The sequence below is a fragment of the Syngnathus acus genome, chromosome 12, assembly GCF_901709675.1.
Source record: "Syngnathus acus chromosome 12, fSynAcu1.2, whole genome shotgun sequence".
NCBI classification, from domain to species: domain Eukaryota; kingdom Metazoa; phylum Chordata; class Actinopteri; order Syngnathiformes; family Syngnathidae; genus Syngnathus; species Syngnathus acus.
The window spans coordinates 10469910-10485590 of NC_051097.1; the positions used below are offsets into that span (position 1 = coordinate 10469910).

The 15681-nt window shown below is 46.7% G+C and overlaps 3 protein-coding genes across 14 annotated transcripts; 1 reads left to right on the forward strand and 2 right to left on the reverse strand.

Moving 5' to 3' along the window:
• The first annotated feature begins 49 nt into the window (after window positions 1-49).
• On the forward strand, window positions 50-3316 carry kmt5aa (lysine methyltransferase 5Aa). Of its 2 annotated transcripts, none has more exons than XM_037266267.1 (7): window positions 50-249; window positions 930-1033; window positions 1183-1426; window positions 1501-1588; window positions 1719-1778; window positions 1899-2089; window positions 2163-3316. In XM_037266267.1, exons 2-7 carry the CDS (start codon window positions 967-969, stop codon window positions 2371-2373), a joined length of 861 nt encoding a protein of 286 aa, XP_037122162.1. In that variant the 5' UTR covers window positions 50-249; window positions 930-966; the 3' UTR covers window positions 2374-3316. The 2 variants fall into 2 exon arrangements, with proteins under 2 accessions (XP_037122162.1, XP_037122161.1); XM_037266266.1 differs by having other exon boundaries at window positions 51-249; window positions 892-1033.
• A 22-nt stretch (window positions 3317-3338) lies between these two features.
• rilpl1 (Rab interacting lysosomal protein-like 1) lies at window positions 3339-8203 on the reverse strand. Of its 10 annotated transcripts, none has more exons than XM_037266256.1 (10): window positions 7628-8203; window positions 7303-7450; window positions 6770-6891; window positions 6394-6624; window positions 6092-6211; window positions 5533-5583; window positions 5199-5362; window positions 5029-5127; window positions 3963-4075; window positions 3339-3866 (listed from the first exon to the last, which is right to left on the reverse strand). In XM_037266256.1, exons 1-9 carry the CDS (start codon window positions 7940-7942, stop codon window positions 3973-3975), a joined length of 1353 nt encoding a protein of 450 aa, XP_037122151.1. In that variant the 5' UTR covers window positions 7943-8203; the 3' UTR covers window positions 3339-3866; window positions 3963-3972. The 10 variants fall into 10 exon arrangements, with proteins under 10 accessions (XP_037122151.1, XP_037122153.1, XP_037122152.1 ...); XM_037266258.1 differs by adding an exon at window positions 4604-4691 and having other exon boundaries at window positions 3375-4075; XM_037266257.1 differs by having other exon boundaries at window positions 3375-4075; window positions 6770-6888.
• A 382-nt stretch (window positions 8204-8585) lies between these two features.
• On the reverse strand, window positions 8586-15526 carry LOC119131642 (huntingtin-interacting protein 1-related protein-like). 2 transcript variants are annotated; one of them, XM_037266249.1, is made up of 33 exons: window positions 15159-15526; window positions 15008-15071; window positions 14788-14930; window positions 14654-14710; window positions 14504-14584; window positions 14346-14422; window positions 14205-14266; window positions 13996-14136; window positions 13849-13906; window positions 13700-13775; window positions 13490-13618; window positions 13223-13345; window positions 12931-13114; window positions 12770-12858; window positions 12591-12707; window positions 12434-12535; window positions 12101-12283; window positions 11913-12023; window positions 11658-11852; window positions 11445-11592; window positions 11284-11370; window positions 11117-11224; window positions 10900-11036; window positions 10709-10819; window positions 10573-10631; window positions 10468-10498; window positions 10327-10389; window positions 10137-10237; window positions 9959-10064; window positions 9771-9894; window positions 9654-9715; window positions 8862-9428; window positions 8586-8790 (listed from the first exon to the last, which is right to left on the reverse strand). In XM_037266249.1, exons 1-33 carry the CDS (start codon window positions 15237-15239, stop codon window positions 8749-8751), a joined length of 3819 nt encoding a protein of 1272 aa, XP_037122144.1. In that variant the 5' UTR covers window positions 15240-15526; the 3' UTR covers window positions 8586-8748. The 2 variants fall into 2 exon arrangements, with proteins under 2 accessions (XP_037122144.1, XP_037122145.1); XM_037266250.1 differs by lacking the exons at window positions 11658-11852; window positions 11913-12023.
• Between the last annotated feature and the right edge of the window lie 155 nt (window positions 15527-15681).

Here is a 15681-nt window from a genome sequence, read left to right on the forward strand (position 1 = left end):
TATTTTTACAGGACATTACAGTACAGACGACAGGGAGCGATATTTCCCCCTTTTGTTACTGGTACGATCCGTGTCGAAAAAAATGGCGAACTCGTAGCAGCAGTGGACGCCGCTTGGGTGTGAAGGTGAAGACGGCAGACGGTGTTGTCTCCTCGGACCCGGGCTTTTGACCCTCGGAGGGACAGACGGGAGCGTCAGGAGAGAGCTGAGCGTGGAGCCTCGGGGAACCACTCGTCGGACATGAACGGGGTAAGTTGGAGACAACACAATGTTGTTCCAGCTTCTCACGAGACGCAAATGAAGTCGTTTAATGTGAACCTATAGAGTTCAATTTTACACTCCAAAATGCGAATCGTTGGGAATGGTTGCATAGTTTTTGGCTCGTCAAAACGAAATGGAGCAACTACTCGTGCCTGACTGACAGCTTCATTTCCTCACGTTTAAATGAGCGTAAAAACAGAAACGTGGATTTAAACCCAAGAACAGCATTTAAAATACGTGCAAAGTGGTTTTCTATCATTTTTTTGTTGCTGGCCATTCACCTCGTAGTTTGAACGTTTAAAGGGAACAGTAGACGTGGGCTTGGTTCTCCCTCGAGCCTGCATGGAATCGTACGTAAACGGCGCCGCCATGTTGAATGTGGCACTGGTGCGCTGCTAGACCACCACTTATGCTTACTGTAGATAAAGCAATGGGAATATTTAGACTAACCTTTTTCCTCTTTATTGGATTTGCATTATTTTTCATACCGAACATGTGTTAAAATATTTTTGTGAATTTTTATTTTTGAATTTGATTAGAAATAAACCACTGAGAATACCCCCAGAAAAAAAACATGACATGCACAGGAGGGGATTTGTAAGGATGTGACTTTTGTTTCTGCACCCACAGGAATCAACATGCAATCAACACTGTGTCACCGTTTCAAGTTGCCCTCTGCCCACGTCTCCGGTCCACAATGACAATATGGCGCAGGAGGGAAGCTGTCGTTCCCTATGTTGCCAGAGGAACGATATCCAAAGGCAGGGAGAAGGTATGATTCATGTTGAAATGGTTTAGTAAGAAATGGACTAGGTCTTTTTCTAGTTCAATCAATTCTAATAAATCATACAACTTGACCTCTTGTAGACGTAAAACAAATCATTTGAAGTTCTGATAAAGATTTGTTTCCCTTCCCGCCAGGCCGGATAGCGAATGGTATCGGCTCGATGACCAAAGATTGCAACTCTTCAGACGCAGCAAGGCAGCCTTCCTCTTGCTGGTCGGACAAGTGTGCATCGCCTCTACAGTTTCAATGTCGCCTTCAGCCTGCCGCAGAGCGGCCCTCGCAGCTCGCTCCCGACAGGCCTCCGACTCCTTTGCACAGCAGCAACCGAAGCTCAGCCGTGCCCCGCCGCCACCAGCAGAAGAGAGCCACACCCAAAACGTGAATTTGTTTTTCTCACTTCTGTTGTTGATTTAGCACATTTCTCATCAATTCTTTTTATATTCCCTGAATAGTGCCGGAGGGAAAAATTCACAGAACCGAAAAGTTACGGACTTCTTTCCAATAAGGCGCAGCTCACGAAAAAGTAAAACGGAGCTCAAGGTAATAATTGTTAAAAAATGTCAAATCAAGTTGAATCCAGATCTGATCTAGAATTTCTTTTGCACTTAGTCTTATAAAAGAAGGTCACAATGTTTGCTTAATGCTACTACTCGCTCTCTTTTGTGTCCAGTGTGAACAGAAGGACCTCATTGACCACCTCATCACAAACGGCATAGAGGAAGGAATGCAGGTAAGGAACGATCCTGCTTGACTCCCTACAACTCAACATGTAGAACAAATTCTGATAACTGATCCAGATATTGAATTTAGAAGCAATGTAAACGCATCATGTGAAAATCTTATTGTGAAGGTGCGGCACATGGAGGCAAAAGGCCGAGCAGTGTTTGCCGCACGACGCTTCCGGAAAGGCGAGTACGTGGTGGAGTACCACGGTGATCTCTTGGAGATGGCAGATGCCAAAAAGCGAGAGGCCGAGTACGCCCAGAACCCGGAGACGGGCTGCTACATGTACTATTTTCAGTACCTCTGCAAAGCATACTGGTACACGCGAACTCACTTTCTGCATCCCGTTTTTGTCGCGTGACTTCTTATACAACGTTCACTCCACATCTAGCGTGGACGCCACCAAAGAGACCAATCGGCTGGGGCGTCTGATCAATCACAGCAAGAGTGGCAACCTGCAAACCAAACTGCACGACATGGACGGCGCACCGCATCTCATCCTGGTGGCGTCACGGGATATTGAGGAGGGCGAGGAGCTGCTCTACGACTACGGCGACCGGAGCAAGGCGTCCATCGCCGCGCACCCATGGCTCAAACACTAACGGCGAGGAGGTCTTTGATTTAGAAACACAGAAGGTCTCCTGCAAAGGTTCATCCTAAAATTTCACCCAGCATTCCTAACTTATGGGGAGGATTTATTCTGGTGGGATTCTTGTTTTTTTTTTTTGAGCGGGAGGCACATTTTGTGGTGACGACACACTTGGGCATGCTTCTACAAGTTGGCGCTTTTTTTTTTTTTACTATTTCCCTCCCCCCAAATTTGCGCACACATTTTTAAAGAACATTGGATTCAATGTAGAACATTCTCCATCATTGTTAAATTTTGGGCACTTGTATTTTCTGCTTTTTTTTAACACTTCGATGAATGCCAAACACATTGTATAGTCGCTTGCATTTTTTTTTAAAATATATTTTTAGCAAAAATAGCTTTTTTTTTTTTAGTTAACTAGCTGGGGCAGCGGTATAGTCTACATTTGGGCCACACGGACAATAAAATAAATCAGTTGAAATACCAGGAAAATGTTACAATGTCATGAGTGTGTATATATATAAAGTGCCGTCAACAAGTCTGGCTAAAAATATGGCTAAACAATAAGTTTTATTATTGGAAAAGAATTCCGCCAGTCTTAGTGCTAAGCTAAACCTGCTGGCCGTAGACTTGCCGATTTAACTGCTAAACAGAAGTAGTCTAGGTCGTGGTGTTATTTCTATACGCAGTGGAAGGGTTGTGTAAAAAAAAAAAAAGAATTTGAAAAACATATTTTCCAACATATTCAGTATATTATTTGAATTTTTGGATTCATTTAAAAAGAAACAAGTTTCCTGTTAGCATCACATGGCTCTTAAAGTTTTTTTTATTCATTTGAATTTTTTTCATTAACTTATTGCAATAATATCTGCCATTTTGGGAAATAAGAGGTGCTATGGCATCCAATAAATCTTAATGCTGGCCTTCAGGAATAAAGTTGTCTTATGCAAATAACACTTCACTTGTTTTTCCTTTTGTTCCATGCAAAAATACATTTGTCTTTTTTCTTTCCTATTGCAGTTGGCATACATTACAAATAACCAGTATACTAAAAATAGGACTTGGAAATCCAGTCAGTCTTCTATCTTGTGTGCAGTTAATAATATCACCAAAAAAAGAAAACATTCCTTTTCTGCCATAAAGCTGGTACCGGGCTACTCAAAACCGTGATGAAAAAAAAATGCAAATACAACAACCAAAAACTTAAAATAAGTTAGAAAGATAAAAACAAGGCCATATTCAATCGAAGGGTTAAATTAAAATATCGCAGTGTTCAAAATGTTTACTTCCATAGGATTGTTAGCTTTGCTATTAGTTGTATGCATAGCTTCCCTTCAATGCAGATGGAGAGGATGTTTTTTTCTCTCCAAAAATACAACGCTGACCATTTTGGGTCAAAGCAGCCATTTTCTTCCCCCACTTGCTACCAAAATCACACCCCCCCCCCCCCCTCGAATCTTTTGAGCTGTATGAGTAAACACCAGGGAATTAAATAATGCCTCGTTAACGCACAATATGTCACGGTTATTCCCGAAGAGATCCGTTCATGTGAAACATGCATAAATAAAAACCTTTTTTCGAGAGGGCAGGGTTGGGTCTGTAGATGTGACGGCTAAAAGTGCGGCAAGGCCTCCTGGGCTTGTTCGGTGAACGCGTCATCGTGCGCCATGCTCCGCTGCCAACTCCGCTGCTTGTCACGGGAAAACAAATTAAACCTGAGAACACAAATAAAGAGCTCTTTGAAAATACCACTTCACTTGGTAACACTTGGTAAATGTGGTGAATGTTTATCATGAGTAGACGATGACGACTTGCATCACGAGTCGACCCACAAAAAAAAAAATTCAACAGGCCATGATTGAAAAAACAGGAAGTCAACCATTTTCTTTGAAAGCTGTCATTTTTAGGTCATAGAAGGAAAATGTATCCGACAGATTTGATTTTGAATCCCGTATACGAGACGGATCGCCGCCATTCAATCGCCAATCATTTGTGTGCGTGTGGTAACGATTGACAACCCGCTGAAAATAAAATTAAAAATAATTTATGTAAGGTCAGACCTAGTTTGGTCGGCATGTCTGTGACAAGTAGTTATTTCTATGACAACCTCTGAGATTTTGCCAAGATCATCTTTGTGGACACATTATATTAGTTTTTAGTGTCAAACCACACCATTAAGTTATATGATTGGGATTTTTTGGGGAATTAAAAAAAGGTTAGGGTGAAAAAATACTGGGTCATACGAGCGCCGCGAAGCCTCTGGCAGGCTGTAAAGTAGGATCGTCTTGGATCAAACCAGCTGCCACCATGGGCATGAAGGCCGTGAAGATCCTGTCACACAGAGGGGAGGGGAGGGGGAGTGGGGCCAACAGGGACCCTGTCAAAGTCTTCATCTTTCCAAAAGTAACCACAATATTTCAAACTGGGAAGTGGCTGAGCTTTAGCCCCAGACAATCATGTCTGTTGTATTTTAAACATCTCAGTAGGTAACCTAATTATTTCTTGTGTTTATTCAGTTTTATATTTTTCGGTTATGTATATTGTAATATTTGTATATATTTTTAATATTTCATTTTTCTGTACTTGTATTACTTGAAGAGGGAGTTCATTTTAAGTGTGTGTCTGTGAGTGTGTATGTTTGGGAAATGAGTGCGTGTACACAACATACAGGCGTTTGATTCCGGACTCTGGCTGCACAGAAGAACGTGAGCGCGATCTGGATTCGGGCTCGGGACTGGGAGCGGCCGTGTCGTCATCCATCTCGTCACTACAAGGGTATGGGCCATTTTAGTGCCACCTCATAAGCATCTTGTGACTATGACATCATTATCTGCTGACCTTTTGTAATAGGCCAGCTCCTCCTGCAGCATGAAAACTTTGGCTTTGAGTTCGTTGCGCTCATGCAGGACGTCGCGCAGCTCCTGCAGGGTGAACCGGGCCCGGTTGGGGTCCTTGGAGTCCGGGGCCTCCTTAGTTGTCTCCTCTTCCTGGCACAGCGCCTCCTGAGAGAAAAGGGTTAGGGTTAGACAATTGACAACAGAATTGTGTCTAGAAGACATGTGGTAGGCTTCACTTACAAAGGCAAACAGTACTAGACCTTAAGATGGAATGTCAAGAAAATTGAATAAATGCTCAAATGGCTTTCCATAAGCGAGACAGGAAGTGAGGATACCTTGGTGAAATATTGGTACACAGCAGGCATGTCGTCATCGCACATGGCCTCCTGGTGGCACACCAACACAGCACGCCTCATTGTTTGCCATTTGGATTTTTTTTAATTATTGGACATCTGCTCTTTGAAACTCACTGTACTTAGCAAACAACACACCACAATGAGCTCTTTCCCTCCAATAATGGCCTTTATGAGAGAAATGGAAATGATCATGCTACTTTATTTTAATATTTAAAGATTTCAGAATGTTTTACATGCTATGACTACTTTAAGCACAATTAATGACAGTGTTCTCCATCTTGTTTTTTTGAACTAAAAAACTCTAGTGCTGTTCCAAAATCCTATCCAAAGTAGTGTTTTGGCACCACCTAGTGGCATAATACGTCATTAGTTTTTTCACACAAAGACCCTGCAAACTGGCCAGAAGCGCCTTCAAATTCCACACGGCACCAAGACAAGCACGTCAGCGCTGTGTTAAACGTGACACGCCCGTCCCGCCATGATAGTTAGTTGCACGCCATGCGGTCACTAATCAACATTAGTGGTCAGGCCACTTTACCCAAAGCAACGCCGCCTCCTCATCCTCGTCCTCGTCGGGGCCGAGCGAGCCGGGCGGCGGAGGCGGGGGGGTCGGGTTCTCCCACCAAGCCTCCGCCTCCGCCACAGTTTTCACTTCACGCTAGTTAAGAAGATTGATGGATAGATGACAGACCAAGGTGAATGACAACGCATTTTGCTACAATATTGCTAAGCTAACAAAGTGAAATCTGCATATTCAGTTTGACGCTGGAGATTTTTTATTTGGGAACCTATCCTCCGTTATTCACTGAAAATCTCGACCGTGAAGAAGGTGTATAGTACCTCTGCCGGCGAGGGGGGCTGAGGCGAGGCTTCCTGGGCGTGGCCCTTTAGCCGCTCCCGCAGGCGCGTTACTTCTTGCCGCAGGGCTCCCACTTCTTGGCCGCGGGTCTGCGCGCCGGCCTCCAGCTCCACCTTTTGCTCAATCAGCGCTTTGCCCTGAGCCTCCACCACCGAGATCTTGTGGCGCAGGTCGTGGTTTATCTTCATGAGACGGGACTGCTGCTGCTGGAGCTGCAACAAACAAAGTCGGAGTCATCTCCATCCTGACACGACATATATATTTATGACCAAAACGTTTTTAAAAGATGGGAAAAAAGGGTTAGCTTGTGAGTTTATTGTGTAAAAAAGACATAATTGTTTGCGCAGCCTTACTTACCGCTTCGATGTCTTCGCTCCTGAGCGTGAGCTCGCGGTCTTTAGCCCGGATCTCGTCCCGCTGCTTGTCCACCACCTCTTTTAGCTTCTTCATCACTTGACGCTCACGATCGCTCATGCCTCCTTAGAAGGAGACCCCAAGATGTCATTCAGTCAATCAAGATCTCAACTGTGGTTGACTTTACCAGACAGGAATAATTTAAAAGAGATTAGCGTGCAAAAAGCGTGTGTAGCAGGAGTGCATACTGAGGCCGGTGTGTGTGCTCAAGCCTGACTGCGGCTTCTGTGTACAAGCAGTAAAAAGAAGGCTTCCTTTATGTTTGCATGCACATCTTCATCCTTTGCTTTTCCTTTTTGAATGGAAAGAATCAAAATCAAAATAATCAACCCAAGAATGACTGGAGACATGTATAAAATAATGATAAAAACAAATGCATAAATATGTCTAAAACTCTGTATACATTGTACATAAAACACATTTTAAAAAGGTGGAAAGTCTAAAAAAAAAAAAAAAAACTGTGCACATGCTCTCACCATCGTTCCTCTGAAGGTCGTCCTCGCTCCCAGGGTCTCGCGTGGGCACGTTGTCCAGAAGACTCTTGTTCTCCTCCTGCAGCTGAGCGATTTGACAGAGAAGATCCTGTGCCTCTCCTCGCCACACGTCCTCCACCAGCTCCAGCTCCTGAACCACAATCCAATTAAAAATATATATTATTATTACTACTATCATTATTAATATTTTTTATTAATGTTATTATTATTATTACATTCTTAGTCACTTAATCAGAGTCATGAGTCTGTGAGTCAACCGGTGAGTGTCACAGTCACGTGAACCACACTTTATGTGTTTTTATTGTACCTTCCTGTGCTTTTTCTCCTTCTCCAGCCTCTCGTTCCTCTCCAGCTTAAGTTTGTCCAGCTCTAGGCGCAGCTCGTCGGCTTCAGGGCCGCCGATGTTGTGGCGGCTCACCATCACCTCCAGGATCTCCAGTACTCTCACCACTTTGGGCATCAGCCGGGACAGGGCCTCGCAGCCGTATTGGTCGATGATCCGCTCGAACTCGTGGCCCACCGCCGCGGCTATGTCGTACACGTCCATCACCGTTAGGTCGGCTGGGTTTTTCTCCATGGCCGAACCGCCGCGGTCATCTGGGATGTATCGGTGTCCCTCCATGACTTCTTTCTTCTTCCCGCTGCGTGACACAAACTTCCTTCCTCCCCTCCCTCCGCGAGACACCAAGTCCGCTAACTTATACCGTTAAACTTGAAAAGACCCCCTAAAAGTATCTGGCTATCGTACGTCCATTATGAAGTCGTAAACAAAGATATTAAAAGTGATTTTTTCGACATAATGTCGGTCGTTGTCCTGCTGTCCTGTCCCCTCTGTCGCGTTGACATGGAGCAAAGCTGGCCGCCATGATAGGCGCATCTTTTCCGCTTTCCTTTCAAAATAATAGCAAGGCAAAAACCCCAATGTCAATGTTGCAACCATGAGACTGTAGCTTTCTCATTAGGTTTTATTTTGAAGGATGTAGTATCATCATTAGGTTTTAATTTGAAGTGGATCTTTTTCTGCTTTATTTTGAAGGATACCGTATTTTTACAGATGCAGCATTACTATTCGATTTTATTTCAAAAGATTAAGGATGGATTAAGGATGTCGCGTTCTCATTAGATTTTATTGTGACGTGTTTCACTGCTGGCCAACAGTGTGAACTTCCTGCCTCCGTCCATGTTCCAGTGTGTTATGTCACAGTACTAAAATAGCACGTGAGGTAGCTGGCAGAATTTGTTTGGGCTGCAGATTGAAATGATTCATAATTTAAAACAGTAAACTTTATTGTAAGCTTTGTGCAGTTTCAACACCCAAACACTAGATGACAAAAGACTTTCCATCCTTCTTTAGACCAATTTGCAAACAGAAACATGAGATTAAAATGTTACATTTTCATTATCTGTGAGTCCACCTTCAGTCTGGCCTCAAGACTCCCCTGTCCCACTTCCCGTTTCCCCTCGTTTGAACTGCAAAGGGAATTACAAACATGCAAATTAGTTTTGAAAGCACACAAACTACTGAAATATTTGTCTCTTACCGCATTCTTAAACAAGTTTCCGGATTTGGAGAAGATGCTCGGTTTCCTCAGGTTGAGTTTTCCGAATTCCATGCTCTTGGAGTCGGTGGTCTTGGAGTCGGTGCTCTGGGACTGCGGTGAGTGCTGGGAGGTGCTAGGTGTCACCGATGAGGGTTGCGGGCTGGAGTAGGACGTTTTTAAGTAATTCTGGCTGGCGTTTGGGATGTAAGCTTGGGACGACGTGTGAAGCTGAGAGGACGGGTAAGGTTGCGACGGCGTGTAAGCCTGAGATGGCAAGTAAGATTGACACGGTGTGTAAGGTTGTGACGGCAGCGAGAAGGTTTGCGACGCGGCAGGTGCGAAGGGGTTCGTGGACGCAAAGGTGGGAACGGCAGCGGGCTCGGGCGGAGGTGGCGGAGGGAAGGAGGTGCTGTCCAGTAGAGTGGGCGGCGGCGGCGGCGGGAAGCTCTCGTCGCCGTCCGGCAAGTCGCCTTCCTGCAGGGCGCCCACGTCGTAGTGGCGCTTCCTCAGCTCGCCCAGGCGGATGCGCTCCTGATCCAGTTGACTTTCTAGCTGCAGAACCCGCACCTAGGAACCAAACCGCCGGAGTTCAATTCAGCCATTGGAGCTTGGAATAAGTTTCAATCTTTTTCTTTCAAATGTACATACTGTAAAACTGTGTACCACCATCTAGCGGCCAACAGTGAAATTACATCACAAAGACAAATTTGTGTAATAAAACTGCTCAAAAAATAATCTGCAAATGGTAGGACCACAAACCCGGAACCCAGAATGGAGGTGAGTGAACCTCACCTGAGCCTCCATTTCCTCTTTTTTCAGCTTGATGAGCGACATTCCGGAGAAGTCCATCGCTCCTGCGAGAAAGATCAGTTGAAGCTCGTAACAGTCTGACGATATTTGGCTCCTCACCTTGCTCTGAGATCTGCTGCTGTCCGTGCTTAGTGGAGGTGACCACCACGGCGGCCATGTCGTTGACGTGGCGCGAAGCCTGCTGCAATGTGGACAGCTTCCTATTGCCGCGCTCCGCCTTCACCTGAGAGAAGATTGATGTGTTAGCTACATGTTAGCTCGTCAAAAAGATGGAGGCCAGGGGGCACCTTGGAGGCGGCCACCAGCTGGGCAGTGCTGGCAGCGATCTCGTGGGAGCACGCGATGAGCTCCTCGTACGTTCCGTTGTCCCCCACGACGCGGTCGGCAGACTCTCTGAAGACAAAGGCGGCTAATTAATCATTCATTGTGGAATCGTGCTGACTAAATTGGAGATGAGAGACTCACAGCAGCTGCGTGGCGCCCCAGCCCACTGCTTTGGAGGCCGAGATCAGACCTTCGGTCCAGCGTGAATTTTTGGCGTAGAATTCGGGGACAGAAGCGGCTCCCTGCAGGAAATCAAGACAGAATATCATTATCCATGAAATAAAAATCAATATGAAAATAAATATGACCGGTGAGCACACATTCAACTCACCCTCCCTCCTTCCACAATGTCCTTCTGGAGATCTGTCGAGGCCGTCACCAGCATGTGAACAGCCTGCAGGCACAGCACATTGCATGGACTCTCTTGTTTAACATTTTAACAAGCGGAAGTCGCAGCCTAAGCGATGAGTACCTTCATGAGGTCGGAGCAGGAGCCCAGGATGCTGTGACGGGACACCAACGTTAGAGTGAAGTTGAAATAAAAAAATAAAAGTGATGAGCGGTGTGGGAATCTCACCTCTGGTTGACTTCCAGCTTCAGGCCACTTGTGTCCCTTCTGGCTTGGGACAAAATCTCCTACAAAGATGATGAGAATTCAGCCCCCAAAGTCAGATCGCAACAGGCGTGCGTGGAGGCTATGAGTGACAACTTACGTCCATACGCAGCACGGCTTCCTCGATGGCGGTGGAGGTGGCGAGCATCTCCTTGTCCACCATGTTTCCCAGCTCCTCCTTGAGGACGTCCTGCCCCTTGGGACGCAGCTCCTAGAGGAAGACATCAATAATCAGTTTAAAAACCGGGCAGTCTAAGACTTGACGCAGGAACGGTTTGAATCCAGTGGCACCTGTCCCAGGGCGAGGATGCGCTGGATGGCGTAGCGTATGGCGGTGGAGTCGGCTCTCGGCAAGCTGGCCTGCAGTTTCAAGTCCTTTAAGAACTGAAGGCAGTTATTGGCACAGTCCCGACAGCTGTCAGTCAGACCTGAACCAAGCAAAAACATTTGTGGTTTGTCACAGAACCCGGCCAAGGCAGCATACGGACTTCAAGTCTTGGGGACTTACGGTCGGCCTGGTCGGTGGGGGCCGAGTTCGACGTGGCGCCGCCGTTCACGATGGTGTCGGCGGCCAAGTGGGAGAATTGAGTGACCGCCCGAAGCAAGCCGCTGGCGTCTGGGAACAATGGCGTGGTTGTTAGCGAAGAAAAGGCACAACATCACGCACAAACTAACCATTCCTGTTTGCCACATAGATCACGTGACTCTGCTGCATTTTGTCCACTGACACCAAAGTGGTCTCGGCCCGATTCACCAAATAATCTGACAGAGAGAAGAAAGAAGATGCATGCTGGATTTGTGAAGTTTCTTTTTTTGAATTGATTTCTTCAGCGTACCGGGCGAGCAGATGCAGCGGACGTGGATGGGGTCGTCCAACTTGGCCATGGCGTCCAGGATGATGCCTTCCGCCTCCACCACGGCGCACTGGAGCAGGCAGAACTGCTCCTCCTGCAGCTTGTGAGCCAGCTCGCCTTCACGATTGGCCTGCTCACACGCAAAATCAGCGACCTGAAGCTTCGAGAGGAAACTCGAAGGCGGCAAATCCGTACCTGCTGCTGCAGCTGGGCGTGCAGGGTTCCTAGTTCCATGTTGCTGCGCTGGCGTTCCTGCTCCAGGGAGCTCTGCTGTAGCTGCGCCTGCTGCCGGAGCGAGCTCAGCTCGGCCTCTTTTTCCCGCACCGAGCGCAGCAGCGTCTCCTTCTCCGCCTGCAGGCCCGCCAAGGTGCTGCTCAGCTGCGAGCCGCTCTGGAAATAAAGAAGTGATTTGATAATGCCAGAGTAGAAGAAGAACGCATCCGTACATACCAGCTCTTTGCTCTGCAAGCTGTTGTTGACGCGCGCCAGCTCGGCCCGGGTGGTGTCCAACTCCCGACGCAGTCTGTCAATCTCCAATTTTTGCTGGGCGTTGATGTTGAGCTGTGGCAAAAGCGTTGACGTCAAGTGTAGTACTTTTCCCATCTCCAACATTCTTCCTTCTTCACCCTTCTTCTTACCTGCTGCTGCAGCTGAGCCCTGAGCGCCTCCAGCTCGCGACTCAGGCGATCCCTCTCAAGGTCACCAGTGCTCTGCTGCTGCCTCATTGACGACAAGTCGACGTCGCGTTGCTGGGCCGAACGTAGCAGGGCGTCGCGCTCTGCCTGAAGAGCCGCCAGGCTGCTGCCGGCCTGGGAGCCTTCCTGGAGGACATGAAATGCTAACCTAGCTACATGCTCCTGTTTTTTTTATACGTTTGTTGTCTAAAATCACACATTACAAATACATATGTAAGATTCAGTTATGGTGGTCGCTAACCAAAATGCTAAGGTTATGCTATGCTAACATCTTACCATCTCTTTGCTCGCCAGGGTGCTGCGAAGGAGCGCCAACTCGGCTCTTTGCTCCAAGAGTTCTTTATTCAGGTGGTCTGCATCATTCTGCTGCTGGTGCATCTGTAACGCAAGCGTTAGCGCTTTGTCTTAGTGGTGTTAGCCCGTGAGGTCTTACCAAGTTGGCCTTCTCCCGACGAAGGTTCTCCAGCTCGCTCTCCAGCCTCTGTTTGGTCCTCAGCATATCCTCCTGGTCTTGTTTGGAGTGGGCCAGATATTTGGTCGTGTCCGCGTTCTACAAAACCAGAATGGAATTATACGACTGTGGCAGTAGATACATTTGTGAAACGTGAACACCTTCTTCATGAGGTCAGCGTGACTGGTGACCAGTTCGGCATGTTTCTCTTTGAGTTGGGTGAATCGAATTTCAGCCGCCTGCGCACGACCTGTTGGGTGAAGAAAGGTTCGCCATGTTGAATGGGATTTGAAAGAAATCAAATGAGTTGCGCCTGGCTTACTGTCGGCCTCCTTGAATCCGATCTGAGCGCCTACGTTAGCCACATTGGCATGGCGTAGCGCCTCCACCTCCTTGCGCAGGTGCTCGTTTTCTGCATGCGCCATTTGCCTGTGGGTGCGCTGCTCCTCCACCTCCGCCTCAAGGTGGTTGACTTGAGCTCGGAGCTCCGTTACACACCGCTGGGCCTGCGTGACGCACATTGATTATTATCAGATCTTGTATTGTGGTGTACCTCAAGGCTCCCATTTAGGGCCACACTTTTTGTTGTTGTTTTGAAGAAATCTGCAACGTACCTCAGATTTGATGAGTTCAAGTTCTGGTTTTAGGACATCCAGTTCTCTCTTCAGGCTCGCATTTTCATTGTTGTGATCCCTTTGGTCTGCATCAGGCATTCCCATCTGATTCAGCAGGTAATACTACCAAAAGACATAGCATGTTAGCAACAAGGCTAGCCAGTACTGCAAATATTTTATTGTATTTTCTCATTTTTTCAGTACTTTGAATATTATTGTTTTCCGCTCACGTTACTCCCAACGTATATTTGGAAACAAATAACAAACCTGCTGTGAATCCCGTAAGTCAGCTTGTGACTCAGTATCATCGTCATCAAAGCGGTCCTGGTTTTGAATCACCACCACCGGCCTCTTGTACTCGGCCAAGGCGGCCGCACGCAGGAAGTTGGGAGGAGCCTTTGGGGGGGGGGGTCATAAAGTAGCGAAAGAATGAGTTCGAAAATCAACCCCAAATCAAAGAAAAGCTCAATTACGCACATCTGGGAGTTCTGGGATCTGGATGTAGGTTTTGAAGAACTCAATCGCTCTGGCTTTGTTGAAGAACTGCTTGAGGCTGATCGACAAATCCATCGTTGGCAAACGGCAACTTTCAAAGCATCTAAAATACTGTCGTTCCTTGACGGTACCTGTTAAATAGTTCCCGGAATCTCTCTCTGTGGCCGAGAAGAACATCTGCTGCGATGCCTACAAGGCACACAGACCAACAAAAACTGAAATCTGCCATTTTGGTTCAAAGAGGCCATTCTGTCCAGAGTTCATCCGGCGTCACTCACAGCTGTGGAGTTTGAAGAGCAGACGGACGCAGAAGTGGTACAGGAAGCTGCAGTCGGGGATGAGCGGTATCATAGGCATGAGGCGGCACTGTCCCGCCGGCGTGTTGGGCTTGGCTCCGTTGGTCTCCATCTGACGGAAAACTGTCAAGACCAGAGCCGTTAAATGGTACAATCCGTGGCTACGTGTATGTTCATGTAGGTAAACAAACCAGTGTCGGCCATCTTGAGCCCAGCGTCCAAGTATTCCAACAATTCCTGAGTCATGTCCAACCTGCAGTCAATCCAAACACTCACCATCACACAACTCAGCAATGAGAACAACAAAAACAACAACATTCATTCACGCTTACACTCTATTCCTGTCGGTTCCGGCTTCTCGCTCCAAAGTGTCGTCAGATGCCTCCAAGTTTCCCGGAATGACTTTGTGCTTTCAAATCCAATGGATCAATTGAATACAAGTAAATAAGATAAAGTTACATTACATTACAAGTCACAGCCATTCGTTTACCTGGTTGTGAAACTCCATTTTGAGGCAGAGGAATTTCGCCGACAAGGCGACGAGGTGGCCGTAGCGATCGTGCAGGTTGCCCTACGAGAGAAACAACACTGATATAATACATCACGTGACATCATAAAATATCAAAACAGTGGCACTCACCCACAAGGCGCCCATGTCTTTCACATTGCGGCAGTATTTATGCGAGTCTCTCACAGCCTGATGCAAGTGAAAGGGATGATGTCGTTCATTAAACGCTCTGAATCCCCCAAATTTGAGAAGCCTTTAGTGCTTACGTTGCGATGTCCGTCCCTGAGAACTTTGTGCAGCAAGTAGCAGAACTTCCAGCTGATGATGGCGTTGCTGGACAGCGGCAGGTTGAGGATGTACGACCACATGGTGGTCGCTCCACCTTCCTTGTGACTCCCCAGGAGGATATCTTTCATTGCTGTCAAAGGGAAATCAATTGTCTGGGAGAAACCAAGACTATGTTCTAAACCCGATTAAAAAGGATACTGCGCACATATTTAGATTTAGCCGGTGCTTCGGCCGGGGTCAGACACTTGCTGATGTATTGCAGCTGAAACATACACAACAAAACAACTTGGATCCAGATAAATGGACACTTCATTAGGTATGCATAGTGACATTGAGCACAAAAATAGACCTGTTGTTTGCCAAACTGCTCCTTCTCCGCCGCCAAGGCCTTTTCCGTCTTGTTCTCGCTTTTGTTCTTGGTTTTGCTCATCTTGTCTCTCCTGTGAAGCAAAATCTAAGCACGTCCAACCAAGACGACCAAAAAATTAGTCCATTAAATGGCCTTTAATCCGATCGACTCTTCCAGGACAAAAGAATTAAGGATACACTCTTAATTTAAAATCCCTTTAAACTGAAAAAAAAAACAGCAGAGAGCTTCTCTGAAATGTAATTTTTTTTTAAAAAAATAAATAGATAAAAAGTAAAATTATAAAAATGTGAGAGAGTGTCACTGGCCAGACCTCGGGGAAATGAAGTGAAGGCAGCGAAACTGGTATGCCAAAACAAGGAAACCAGTGTGAACCCTGCAAGACTGGTTTCACGACCCACACACACACGCTCATTTACATATTCACTCACTCATACACTCACTCACAGGACAGAGCACATCTGAGGGGCACAAGAAGTGTGGGTGGGAAATGAACAATGAAGTT

Bases quoted from the DNA above. Each gene is read 5' to 3' on its own strand.
- kmt5aa (XM_037266266.1), top strand. The intron at 1,589-1,718 runs GTAATAATTGTT...TTTTGTGTCCAG, and splicing joins AAAGTAAAACGGAGCTCAAG to TGTGAACAGAAGGACCTCAT. The intron at 1,779-1,898 runs GTAAGGAACGAT...CTTATTGTGAAG, and splicing joins GCATAGAGGAAGGAATGCAG to GTGCGGCACATGGAGGCAAA.
- LOC119131642 (XM_037266249.1), bottom strand. From the start codon at position 15,239: ATGAGCAAAACCAAGAACAAAAGCGAGAACAAGACGGAAAAGGCCTTG. The intron at 14,585-14,653 runs GTGAGTGCCACT...TTTCTCTCGTAG, and splicing joins AAGACATGGGCGCCTTGTGG to GGCAACCTGCACGATCGCTA. The intron at 14,267-14,345 runs GTAAGCGTGAAT...GATTGACTGCAG, and splicing joins GGAACCGACAGGAATAGAGT to GTTGGACATGACTCAGGAAT.
- rilpl1 (XM_037266256.1), bottom strand. From the start codon at position 7,942: ATGGAGGGACACCGATACATCCCAGATGACCGCGGCGGTTCGGCCATG. The intron at 7,451-7,627 runs GTACAATAAAAA...ATTGTGGTTCAG, and splicing joins AGGAGAAAAAGCACAGGAAG to GAGCTGGAGCTGGTGGAGGA. The intron at 6,625-6,769 runs GTAAGTAAGGCT...TGTTTGTTGCAG, and splicing joins GGAGCGAAGACATCGAAGCG to CTCCAGCAGCAGCAGTCCCG.